The sequence below is a fragment of the Cyprinodon tularosa genome, unplaced genomic scaffold (assembly GCF_016077235.1).
Source record: "Cyprinodon tularosa strain WSP-4 unplaced genomic scaffold, ASM1607723v1 ctg190, whole genome shotgun sequence".
In the NCBI taxonomy this organism is placed as follows: Eukaryota; Metazoa; Chordata; class Actinopteri; order Cyprinodontiformes; family Cyprinodontidae; genus Cyprinodon; species Cyprinodon tularosa.
In genome coordinates, this window is record NW_024038679.1 from 1,708,154 (window position 1) to 1,721,980 (window position 13,827).

General features: G+C 37.4%; 1 protein-coding gene across 2 annotated transcripts in view; it reads left to right on the forward strand.

Annotated features, from left to right (window-relative positions):
• neurl1aa (neuralized E3 ubiquitin protein ligase 1Aa) overlaps nt 1–13,827 on the forward strand; it is a 125,063-nt gene that overhangs the window by 62,465 nt on the left and 48,771 nt on the right. For both annotated transcript variants that reach the window (XM_038283169.1, XM_038283170.1), the window contains exons 2-3: nt 10,011–10,261; nt 10,359–10,680. In XM_038283169.1, coding sequence (XP_038139097.1) covers nt 10,011–10,261; nt 10,359–10,680 — 573 coding nt within the window. The remainder of the gene's footprint in view (nt 1–10,010; nt 10,262–10,358; nt 10,681–13,827) is intronic.

Here is a 13,827-nt window from a genome sequence, read left to right on the forward strand (position 1 = left end):
TGACAATAATCTGTGATGTATATTGAAGTATTTTAAAGCCTATTCTCGGAGCTACGGGCAGCCAGTGGAATTACATCAGAACTGGGCTGATGTTCTTCACCTTCTTAGGGCCCTGTCACACCTTGCCAATTTAGCCAACGTATGCCCGACGTACCAGAATGTCCTAAAATGCTGGCATACGTGGAAATTTCTATGATTTATTTAACTTTTAGTTCATTCATAACAAGTCCAGAACTTATGTTCAACGACAGCCTATCTTCTGCATAACACACGGCAGCATAATGCCAATGAAATTATGTACAAGCCAGTGCCCTAAGGGGGGCATGATGCGCCCAGAGGCGCCCGGCCTACAACAAAAGATGTCTTTGATTGCGGTATGAACCTAACTGCAGTTTACCGCATGCCCCACAAAAGAAGAATAAAAAAAAAGAAAAAAAAAAGAAAGGTTTACAGTCGCAGCAGATTCAGCATCATGTCTGCTAGGAGGTTTGTTGGCAACGGGGGTGAATGCAGGAAGGATCCATCACACCTCCTCGCTCAAACCATGATTGGGATGAAGTCTAGAGAAAAACAGACCTCCTGTGAACCCCCTTTATACCAAAACTCTGCCGATCGGCATTATACAGTAGCTGGAGGTCAGAAACACGTTCAGCGGTTGTCTGGAACATATCAGATACGTTGATATGCGTTGGAGTAAAGTTCTGGATAAGTTATGCACAAGTTACTCACAGGTTTTGGATAAGCTAGACACCACAACTTATAAGTAAGTTACACTTAACGTACAGTATGTCAACGATCAGATAACTTACCTAGAACTTATGGCCCACATATGGCATATGCTGGCATACATCGGCAAATTCTAAGCATTCTCAAAATTCTTGACGTACGTCGACATGTGCCAGCATGTTTCAGCATCTTTCAGCGTACTTCACCGTTCTCATAACTTACACAAGATGTACCCATAATTTATCCAAGTTCCTAGTGATATAAGTCCTTCAATACTTTAGTTGTTGAATGAATACCAAATTTATTGCTGTCTTAATGAGCCTGGAGGTTCAGGTCTGAGTCCATCACTACACCCAGGCTTAGAACCTGATTCTTGAATTCTAGCTGGATTAACTGGAGCTGTGTGCTAAATTTTAAACACTCTATGGTCCAAAAACTATCACTTCAGTTTTCTTTGATTCAGCTGAAGGAAATGTTACCCCATCCTTGAATTCATACTCACCTGGTGACATGGCAATGCACAGCTGTGTTTGGTCTGCTTAGGTATTGTAACTTGTGTCAGAGATGGGAAATGTGGAGTCAACAAGTCATCTCCATGTCATGTATTTGTTCTGCACAATCTGCACAGCGAATTAACCTGTGCAGATTGGATTCATCTGGTTAATTGACTCCAGATCCCCCATCTCTGACTTATGTTAAACTTTGCACTGGAGACTTGAAATGACTGAAAAAGCATAAATTAAATCCACGTCTGTTTTTTTAACCCTTGCATGAATGTATTTTCCTTTTCTGCATGCATGACTCCCTTTCCACGGACACATATGGCTTCTCTCCTACTCCTGAGTGGATCTGTTTCTTTAACATTAACTTTCGTCACTTTGCAGTTGGTAACCACTAGAGAAAGTAAATCACCTGTGAGTTTATACTTTTCCGTAAATCCCGCCTGTCGAGACAGTATTCTTTTCTTTCTAGTTGTGGCTAGTGACCTTAGCAAAGAATCTTCAGGCTAATATCTGTTCTCTAACAGTATAAAATTATGATTTCACATCCAGGATCCATGTTTATACGTTTATAAAGACATTCCGAAAACAAATGGGGAAATACCTAACAGTATTTGCAAAATGATTGAAAGCTAAATGTCTATGTCAAATATGAGTGTTCATTAAAGCCTCGCTTTCTAAGTTTAAACATTAAAGCTAACAAAAGCTTAGCTCATACAGAGTTTAAAAGTTTAACATAAAAAAATCATCAAAATATTCTTTATAAGAATAAAACCCTTTAAGACAGGCATCCCCAAAGTCGGTCCTCGAGGGCCTCTGTCCTGCAGGTTTTGGTTTCTCTGCTTTAACACAGCTGATTCTGATCATTGCAGTTCAAAAAAGGCCTGTTAATCAGCTATCAATGTAAATCAGCTTTGCTGAAGCAGGAAAACCACTTACACCTGCAGGACAGCGGCCCTCGAGGACCCACTTTGGGGATGTGTGTTTTTAGAAAAACTGTCCTGTACTCACCTCAGGAATGATTCCTGCTTTTTGGTTTGGTGGAAAGAGATTAATTCATTTAACACACATATTAGATCAGTCTTTACTTCTTTCAATAGTCAGTATCCCTCATTAAAAAGCTAGCTGTGATCTTTTCTGACTTGTGTAATAATGTCTGGACTGAATTTAATAGATTTTTCCTTTCCAATACATATAAAAATCTTACATAGATAATAGTCCTTTAATGAATTTATTCATTCATTCATCGACAGATTTTTATCCCCTTTATGAGTTTCTCTTACATTCGTTTTATGGATTTCCTTATTCTGCTAACTTTTGGGAATCTTATAAAGTTTTAATCACTGTTGCTGAAAATTGGCCTTATTCTTCTTCTACAAACGACGGATATTTGTTTTAAAAACTAGCTGGTATTTCAGTCACCCTCGCTGGAGGTGACCTTAATTTAAAGGGGGAAAAAGCAAGCTGTGAAACCTGCTTCTAAAACAATCATGTTTCACAACAAACAAATATTAACACTAAATATTTGCAGCTAGTGGTGTCACACAGTTAGCTTTTTTTTTTTTTGTTATGGCTACATATCCAAGAACAGCAAGTGGTTTAGTGATGTCAATCAGATAATCCAGATTTTCTAAAATTAAATCGCCATAAGCAAAACATTTAATTAACCGATTGCATCGATTAATAGACCAGTGTGTAATTTGATTTTTTTTTAAAAAAGGCTCTGATGTTGAGAGGACCGAGGCAACCAGTGGACCTCCCATGGTGACCACAGCCAGGTTGGTGGTGACGTCGAGTACGCTTCTGTTCCAACTTTTTGTGTTCTTCTCAAGAACATACTTGGCGAGGACACAAGTCTGTGGTCGCGTTCTTCTCAATTGAGAAATGCCCATTGTGTCCTTGAGTCTTATTTCCATGTGAAACGTAGGCCTGTCAAGCATAACTGAGCCTTTAAAATTTGTAAATCAATCTCTGTAGATCACCTGCAACACACCTGGTTATTGAACCTACTGCACACATTGACAAACCAAACTGTAAACAGATATTAGAAGACCCCATGACCCCACCTTTCCTACCATGTAGAATCCCTTTTGCTTGCTAAACCACTTATCCGAGACTCGTTACAGGCAGCCTTAGCTTCATCAGCTGAATGAAACACGGAGATTAACTCCCAGCGTCTCAGAAATGCTCACCGAGCTATGACAGGTATTAGCTGCACAGGCCTGCATCTCTAGTTGTTATTAGAGCGGGCGAACAGCAGCACCAATGAGACACATGCTTTTCACCTGGCCCCTTCCTAGTAAGACATTATTGACCTTTGGTGATGGGGCTGCTGGATACACAGACACATTTATGTGAGGCAGCTGTCGGAGAGACGTAAAGTGAAAACGTTTACGTAAAAAGGGTGAAGGGTCCATGTTGTTGGCCATTGTTATTAGAGAGCAATTGGAGCTGAGTTACATTAGGTACTTGCAGTGCTGATGTTTACGATTATCTATTTAATTTCCCCCAAAATCAGTCTAAGGGAGTAATTCATCTTTCTCCATCAAAAAAAAAAAAAAAAGATTACAAGTAAAAGAGCGAGTACAGTTGTGAATATTTCATAGGAGCAGCCCAGACCCAGAACTCTCTGGAGGGCCGGTATGTTTCTTCTGGCCTGGGGAGGCGTTGGGGGTTCTCCAAAGTAAGCAGGAGTGTTTCTGGGTTAGAAAATGTTCTGGATTTTAATCCAGGACATTTTCGGTAACAGTGAGAACCAGCTCCTAAATCCATGTTTGTTAGTGTTTGGAGAACATCCAAAAGCACGGTTACAGTCTTCAAGCTAAAGACTTAGGACCCTAAAAAACATGAAAACAACCCGAGGAGCAACTTTCTGCTCCTAGCAAACATAAACTCAAATATTTATTCAATAATCCCACATTGTTTGAATAGCAAATTTCACAATTTAAAGTGCTCGACATGAACAGAGCATAAGAAAAACATAGAAGATTTTATCTGAATTTATCAACTCACTGCTTTTAGGCTCACATTTTCTTAAATGAAGTGAAACTTTTTTCTCCCTGAGGTGGAGGATTCCTTAGAACATTGTTTTTCTCCCTTTATCCTGGTAACATTTTCTGATTTCCACATAAGCACGGAGCTCCTCCTGGTGCCTTTTTGAACCAGACTGTTTTTGTTAATGTCAATATCTGCTGTTATATTTATTCAATCCAATAAACCTATTTGCTCTTTTTTCAAGATTTCCACCCTAATTGTAAATATTATAAACTATAGACCTAAATATGTTACTAAAAGTTAAAATCTTCAGAAAATCAGCTGCTTCAAAATGACTTTAATTTCATCAACTTAAATTCACAGATTAATTCTTTATTTAGTTTTCAATTTGATTAAAATTTCTCATGCAAACTCATAAACATTTCAGTCGCTACTGTTTAAAGTTTATATTTATATAAACTCAAACATTTTCAATTGCAGCGCTTAGTTTTTATGCTTAGTTGTTTCTTTCTTACTGTGAACACAAAGAGACCCAAATATCACTTGTAAGCAGACCTGTACTGATACCAGTATCAGGCGGGGCCCCAATATTGCACTGTGGTAATGGTGGTATCGCTATCAGCGAGTACTAACAAATAGGGCACTGATACCATTTTGAGAGCCAAAGGTTTATTCAACTATTGTCACCCACTCCTGGTAGGCAATAAAAACTTCTACTGGATTCACTTTGTATTAGTCTTTTTCCTGCTTCACAAAGGTAGGCAGCAGCTTGACAAAGCCACGAAGGTAATTATTTTACATCCAAGTAGTACGCAGTTCTTCATATATATACACACATCAATTTCAAACAGATGGTATCGGTATGGGCCGATACTGCACAGCCCGATATCGGGTATCGGTATTGGTGCAACACTACTTGTAAGCCAGATTTGCTATTCATAACCTTTGGCTAACGTGTGATGGAGTGAATTTTGTTATATTATTGTTGCAACCACAGAAAACATTTTGTACATTGAAAATAAAAAAAAAACTTGCTAATTTATCAAAGCTTGTTTTTTTATTATTCTTTATTTTCTTTCTTTTTTATTTAGATTTTACCTTTTCCAAATTCTTTTTTACATTTCTGCATTTCAGCTTGAGTTCTACTTTTCCAGTTGCATTTTACAGATCATACTCACTTCTGATGAAGTGGTCTGCTGGACTTATATATGACCGTTTTATTGTTCAATGTCAAGAGGGAGTGTTTGTACTGGGCTTGAAGAGAAGAAACTTAATTAAAAAGAATATAATTTGTTAGGAGGGCTGCAACTCACGGATGCAAATAGATTAACCTGCCGATAATTTTTTTTATTAATCTAATTAATAATCGGATAGCCAAATGTTTCTTAAAGAAGACTTTTTTTATGAAATTAAACCAGATGAAAACAAAATTTTTCCACTGGAGGAGTTCTAAATAGAGCAGATTGATGGATGAAATGCTTTTATCTAAAATCCAAAATGTAATGTATAATTTTTTTCAATCCTGGCACAATCGCTGCTCTAAATAGGTTGCTCTGTCAGCTTCTGGAATGTTTTATAGCCTCTATACTCCAGTTAACAAGTAATTGATTACTAGAGTAGCTGATGATTAACTAAATAATTGATTAATCACAATTAATCCAATTAATTGTTTCAGATATATTTTGGTAAATCTCAATTGGAAAATATATGTGTATATATATATATATATATATATATATATATATATATATATATATATATATATATATATATATATATATATATATATATATATATATATATATATATATAAATATAGAGATAAATTAAAAAGAGAATTTAAATCCTATAAAACTACAACTTCAATTAACAAAACAAGTTCCTTTGCTTGCAACAATAACAGACATTAATTCACACCTTACTTCATCACATCTCCTTATAACTGTAGCATTTCATCATTCAGCATCATAACACCCAGTAAGAACTCAACCGTAGCAGGGCTAGCTACACCAACTGCGAACTACTCACCCGATGGAGTCACATAGTCAAAATAAATACTTCCTTATAACAGTTAATCTTTTTTTATTGAGTTATTGAAGTTATAATAAATCAATACACAAATGGTCCAGAATAATCCAAAGATTTATGTTAAACATGCTCAAAATACCAGACTATGTTATAAACTCAACACATTTGAGTCAGCAGGAAGCTGACAAAAATAATACTAATCTTAATTACTCTGTCTGTTTAATTAATTACACTTAACGTTACAGTGCTGCTGTTGATCAGACTCCAGAGAAAAAAAACAAAAAAAACAGAGAGGCTGCAGATGACCAGATTCTGGGTCTATAAATATATTTTCATGGTGATAGTAAACAAAAGGCATCTGTGCCCTAACCGATGGCTGCAGAGCGGGCCGATTGAGACGTTCAGATATGAGGGGGTTGCTAAGGAACATGAATTCACACGTAGCCTGTTTTCCGCCACAGCAGCTGCGCCTCTTTAGAGGCCGCTAATGCATTCAGCTCAATCTGCCCGTGCCACGACCACGTGTGCCCGCCACATTCAGCCCATGCATCCTGCTCCTCGTTGGCTCTGGTTAAGACAAAAGGCTTCAGTGGACTTTTTTTTTTATTATTATTATCACTTTGGAGGCAGATTGGACGGTACACATGGTTACAGGGTCATTACTACATAAACCCAGCAGGACAAAGAGAAGACAAAAAACAAGCTGTATTCTGGGACAATTGGCACTGCAGTCTTATCAGGTCTCAACTGGACATCTGCTCCAACCGCTGTACTTGTTATTAGCCACTCATGGTCTGTTAAAATCAAGTAGTCTAGTTTGATAAGTAGAACAAGGCTGGATCGATTCCACCCAACTATAAACGCAACATCCACCATAATTTCACCTTGGCTCCTTCTACTGCGGCCATGTTTTTGTAGGCAAGCTGCAATAAAATCCCAGCTTTCCTCTTTAACACTTTAATAAAGGAAGAAATGTTATCTTTCTGATTTATGATCCACGTTTTCTTCTTTCCATAAACGGCTATCCAAATATGTGCTGAAATAGTTTGGCCAGGAGTTTGATTGAAAAAAAAGAGAGGCTTTTTTATGGGAAAGCCAAGTTCAACATTAGTTAATCTCAAACCTGTGAAAACATTTTCCACACAGCGATCTCACAGAAATGAACCAATCAAAAAGGAGACTAAACAGGATGAAGGTTGCTACAGGCCTATAATCCAAAAATCAGATTGAGAATATTTAATATTCCCTAAAATTATCTCAGAGTCATGATTGTTTTCATGTCTGCACTTGGAGCGAGTTGAGTAAGAGAAACATCCGTCACAGTTTTGTCAATTTTATTTTAGGGTTTTTGTTTATCTAATTGACTTAGTCTAAAGAGAATCGAAATAATTTAAGATTAGATTTTTTTTTATTCTATTTGTGTCTATGTTAATTATAAATCCTGCTTAAGAAATAAATTAAACAGTTTTTTTTTTTTTTTTTATATTATGGTCATATGGAATAAAATACAGAATTTGAGGGTTTGAGATTAATAAAGTGGTGTTAACTTGTGGTAGAAAAATAGAAAAATGACTATACAAAAGAATAAAATATATATTAAAAAACTAAAAACATTACATGCATATAAAACAATTAATAAAATGATAATATATATATATATCATATAATCACTTTTTAACAAAAAACAAACGTAAGACAAACGTAAGACAAATCTCTCTTAAAATATAAAAAATGTAACACACTTAAAAATAGAACTGGAAACAAAAACGGATATCAAAAAAAAAAAAATATATATATATATATATATATATATATATATATATATATATATATATATATATATATATATATATATATATATATATATATAAACAGAAGAAGAAGGATGGATGGATGGATGAATATATATATCTTTTGTTTAAAGATCATGCAAAAATATTCATGAATCAGGCTCTGATTAAACAAGTCGATTTCAGTAGCAGCCGCATTAGGTTTAACATTTTTGCAAAGGAACATTGTTGGATTATTTTGTCATGTAACTCATCCTTTAGTTTCTCTTTTAATAATAATAATAACTTTAAGAACTTTATTGATCTCACATTGGAGAAATTTATTGATCTCATGTTTGAGAAATTTACCTCTGCATTTAACCCATTCCCTTGGGGAGCAGTGGGCTGCCAGCATGTGGCGCCCGGAGAGCAGGGGGTCTTGCTCAGAGACCCAGAGAGGCAGTCTGTGGGGATCAAACTGGTTACTTGCAACCTTATCTGAACACAAGTGCACTGCTTGATCCACTAGATCAGGGGTCTTCAACGTTTTCCAGGCCAAGGACCTCCAAACTGATGGCGGGATGGAGCGGGGACACCCTAATTTTATATACTATGAAATTGTGTTATATCAAACTGGTCCTATAGTCACTCTATTACAGATGGAGTAATGTAACTAAAGTAATTTCTCCCTGGGATTATTAAAGTATTTCTGATTCCTGGTTGATGGGACAGGTGTTGTGAATGAAACGGTGTCCATCTTGAAAGAGCTCCTGTGTGTCGCTGAATGTGTGCATTGATGACTGAAAGACATCTTCTGCCTCCATTTATCTGTCTAATACAGTCCTTTGAATTCATGTTAAGGTGTATTTAAAGACATTTCAATTAGTGGGAAAAATTGCAGGGGGGAATAAAAAAAAAGGCAAAATCAACCAAAACTTTCGCGACCCCCTAGCCCTCCCTCATCGTTTCCTACCGTTTTGATGCAGGATTGATGATGTATCATTAAAATTGCCTTCCAGGTACAGAATATTATTTTTGTTCTTTCAGATCTCATATTCAATTTTTACCATTTTTAACTGGGAAGTGAGCATCTTCAAAAGAGTATGTGTTATTTCTAATGGTTTCATCCTTCATGCTGAATTAAACAGAGTATTTTTATCCAGTTTTATACTTGATTAACAAGCCCAGTTTAGTGGAGCTTAAAAACGAAAAAATTATAATTTTAAGGCATGGATGATGTGTGTCGTCTTTGTTACTTTGGCCAAATCAAAACTTTAAAGTGCTTTTAACCTCTTACACCCTAAGGGGGTATAAATAAATTTCTGCCTGACAAAAACACACAAAAGTAAATCACTTATAGCCTCACAGCTATTAGATTTAAGAAGAAACTTTTGGTAAGATGTCATGAATGGTTTTCTGGTGTCAGCACCATTGTAGCTTTGACCCTCCCTGAAATATTAGGGACAAAATACAAAATATTTTGCATTTTTTGAACCTCGCCAAAATTTTCTTTGAAATAAACATTGCAAAACACTACCAAAATATTATTTATAGCACAAAAAAGTAGTACAGACTTTTAAATCTAAATGTTGTGTAAAAATATACCAAATTTGGACTCAATCAGATGAATCATATTTATTTTAGAATGGTATTAGTGAGAAATTTCTTAGGCGGAGAGGCCATTTTGGCACATTTATCCAAAAATGTCACCAAACTGTGCCAAATGTGTTTTTTAGATCAATACTGGGGGTTTGTTAAAATTACGAGGTCACGTAGCAGCTGGACCCACCGGTGGGTCCGTAGGGTTCTAGGGGTTAAACAAAGGAGCTAGTTTTCAACATTTGTCTGCAAAATCTTGTTTAGTCGTCACTTGAAAAATGTGAAAGTTTGTTTGTATTTTTGATATATTTTAAAGTAAAAACCATGCTGCAAACGTTTAAATATTTATTTTATCTAACAAAGCTCTGTTTCTGTTCTGGTTCTTCTGCCTCAGACTCCCTCGGAGGTCCATTCCCGTCCACGTCGCATCGATGCCACCACAAATCCAAAAGGTGTCTGCCGATCCAGTGCAGCAGCGTTGGCGGACCGTTCCTGGTCAGCCCGCTCCTTTTCCATCCAAACACCAAGGGGTCTCAGATAGTCATGGACCTGGCCCAGAAGAGCGTAAAGAGGCAGGCCAGCTTCTGCAACGCCATCACTTTCAGCAACAGGCCCATTGCACTGTACGAGCAAGTCCGCCTCAAGGTATTTTTCTATCCTTATTTTGGAACAGTTTGTGTTAAAAGTCTAAATGACATATTGTTTCTAATAATTAAAAATGAATTTGACTTCTATTTCTCAGATCACTAAAAAGCAGTGCTGTTGGAGTGGCGCTCTGCGTCTAGGCTTCACCTCCAAAGACCCCTCCAGGATAAACCCAGACAACCTGCCAAAGTACGCCTGCCCCGATCTGGTGTCCCAGAGCGGCTTCTGGGCCAAAGCTCTGCCTGAAGAGTTTGCTAATGAGGGAAACATCATTGCCTTTTGGGTCGACAAGAAAGGCAGGGTTTTCTACCGCATTAACGAGTCCAGTCCCATGCTTTTCTTCAGTGGAGTACGCACAGCTGAGCCCCTTTGGGCCTTGATCGATGTTTACGGCCTGACCCGTGGGGTGCAGCTTCTAGGTAAGACGATCAAAAGCAGTTCATAAAAAATGTTCCGCATGTGTTTAAAACAACATCAAACCGTGAAAGAAGATGTTCTATATGTAAAGAGGAAGAACAGTTTCCTTTCAACACTTCTGGCTGAGTCTCTGAGGCCTGAACCTTATCTAAGCACAGGGGACTTCCCACTAAACCAGTTAGAGTAAAGCTTTACCCCAAAAGCCAACTGAGACCAGTCTTACTGGTTTTTAACAGCTTTCCAGCTCAAGTCATGATGTAAATAATGCTACAGTTCACCACTCCATAAAGGTTGAAGGAGCCCTTGGATCAAAAAATGTTCTCAGCGGTTAATGTTTTGGTCACACATACATTACATTTTTTAGTTGGTTTCATTTCAAAGCATCGGTTCACATCTTTTTTAAAGCAATACTGTGTACTTTTGTACCCAACTTTTAGCTTAATTTGATATATATTCACTTATTTTTCAGGTTTATATTCAGCATTCTGTGCATATCAAGGCCTTGTGTGGATTGCTTTCCTTAAAAACTCGCCTATGTATCTTAAGAGGGTCGGATTTGTCACCGAATAAGTCACGTGACCATAAGCACAGCTTTAAAGCAGTCTGAGGTCTTCTTAAACAGCGGAGCTAACTAAGCAAAAAGATAAGGCAACAGAAAAGATATAAACACATATTTTATGTTCTTTGATGTAGGATTTAATCCAGAGGGGGAAATGCTTCCTTGTCTTTACAAGTGACTCCATGACCTCTCAGGCTGCTGGTCCAAAGTGTTGAGCTGGCAGATTATGAAAGATGGAGAAAGGCTGGATCAATTTGCAACTTCAAGTCAATTTGCAGGTCTAGCAACCTTAGTGGCTAAAGTTGCAAGGTGATGACTGAACAGGAGCTATGACGACATGAACATGTTTGCCTGAATACAATTGAACTTAAAAATGCCATTTGTGAAACATAAAAACTAATAATCACTTCAATATAAATACATTCAATGCTATATATTTCATTCGTGGAGGTCGCCATTTTTCCCCTTTTCAATGTATGCTGGGTCGATGATGCGATTAGGTGTGACTGGACTGCAACCTACAGAGTAAACACAGGAAGGCTACCATTGGCAGAGCTGTTTTTCAGGGCATTTTGTGTGACTGGAGTAAGTTTAGACAATACCAAACTGTTTTGCATCCTCAGAGTTTTTAGGATTGGTTTTACATGAAATATCTGTTGAGGGGCATCGCTGCCGTCCTCATGACACTGGCTTGTGACATTTCATGGGCATTACGCTGCTGTGCGTTATGCATAAGTTAGGCTGTCGTTGGACTTGTTATTAATACTCTATGCATACGCCTGGGTTTTATATGCCAGAGTTTTAGGACATTATGGGATGTCAGGCATATGCTAGGGATCTTCTGTGGATGTATTATTTAAAACAAACAAAAAAGGAGTTTTCACGAAAAAAGTTGTTTATATAACCTCCTGTCCAATAAAAAAAAATCCTTGTGTAGCTCTTTTTAAAGCGAAGCTGTAGAAAATATCAAATTACCAATTATGTTTTTTCAATGTGTGAAAATATCACAAGTAAAGAATGCTTTGATCAAATATTTACATGGCTACAATTTTTCAGATGCCTTGCACTTCAGCAGTATTTGTTAGCTAGCAGAGGCTCTTTAAAACTGATGTTTAATGTATAATGTAAAAAAAGAGAGGATCAATATAGTCAAAACAGTATTTAGAAATAATGACATATTTTTATGCCCTTCTCTAGCTTTAAGGTTTGTCCTGAAAAGCTTTTCTTTAACCAGTTGCATAGATTAAAAAAGGGCTTAGCTTTTGGATTTAATGCTAAATCTGCAGCAAGATAAAGTTTGCAGTGGTGTGAATAACGCTGAAAAGGTACATAATGTTGGAAATAACTCTTAATTTTACAATAAATCTGTAAAATCTAACTAAGAGGCAGGCATTTTTTGCACGGGCTTTAAATATTATCCTATTTTGTCAACTTTTTCTCTCCAAACTATGTATTCACTGGAGGATATTTTCAGATAACCTCTCACCTTGGTGCTTCAATTTTCAGCCTTCATGCAGTTGTCAAAGCATTTTTCTCTTCCTTTGTTGACTGTAAGCATGCCCTTCTCTGAAAACCAGTCCTGTTTTCAGTAAAGCTTCCATGAAGCTGCAAAGCACCACTGAGCTGTACTGTAGCTGACCGACATTCGACTCCAATGTTTACTCAGGACTAGCATATACATTAAATGCTGTCATCTCCTCTGCGGCTGTGAAATTGGATCAGGGGTCAAATTTTCTATAGACATTAGCTTTTACTGTGAGGTTTTGCTATGTATCTGAAGGCAAAGCAGCTTAACTTTTCCATAGACTGCATTTCCCCCAGTTTCTATCTAATCATTTTTTGTTCAAAGTAATGTTTTAAATTGATTTTCTTTTATACTTGGGCTTGCTGTTCGGATTTTCAAGGTATTTAAGCCTACTTCATGTTGTCAGATTTTAATAAAGCTCAGAAAATAGGATCCAATATTCAAGGCTAGACAGACATTGGGAAAATTCAAAGCGTTTATTAAAATCAGACGCGGAAGTGCAGATCTGCAGGGGCTGCTCACTGCCCATCACTGGATACTCTGGTGGAGAAAAACACAAGTAAGTGACTATGATAATTTGACAGAGGATGATTATCCCTGTGAGTCACTTACCTGGTTTAACAGTTCAGTCCATCTCCTTAGACTGAGGTAGGATCCAGCTGGTGGACTGCCAACGAGATGTGGCGGGCGCCGCCCAAAATGAACCACATGCTGCAGCCCCAGTAAACCAGCAGGAATCCAAGCCAGGTCAAAGAAACAGTTCAGAATAGGAAGGTTCAGAGATCCAGGAGTCTGTAGCCCAGTCAGGGGTTCTAATCAGAACAGAAACAAGCAGATTCAGGGTTCCTGGAGTCCAACAGAGCATTCAGGCAGAATGTTCAGATGCGAATAGGCAAGCTCAGTGGTTGAGAGGCAAAACAAGACAAGATATCAGGAAAACTGCGGTAAACTAAAACTCCCTCCGTCCACAGAGCCGTCCACAGGAAGAGGGCACTCTAGTTAAGAGATAGGACATGATCAGGAACTCTACGACACACTAAAAACCTTTTAGTAAACCTATATATA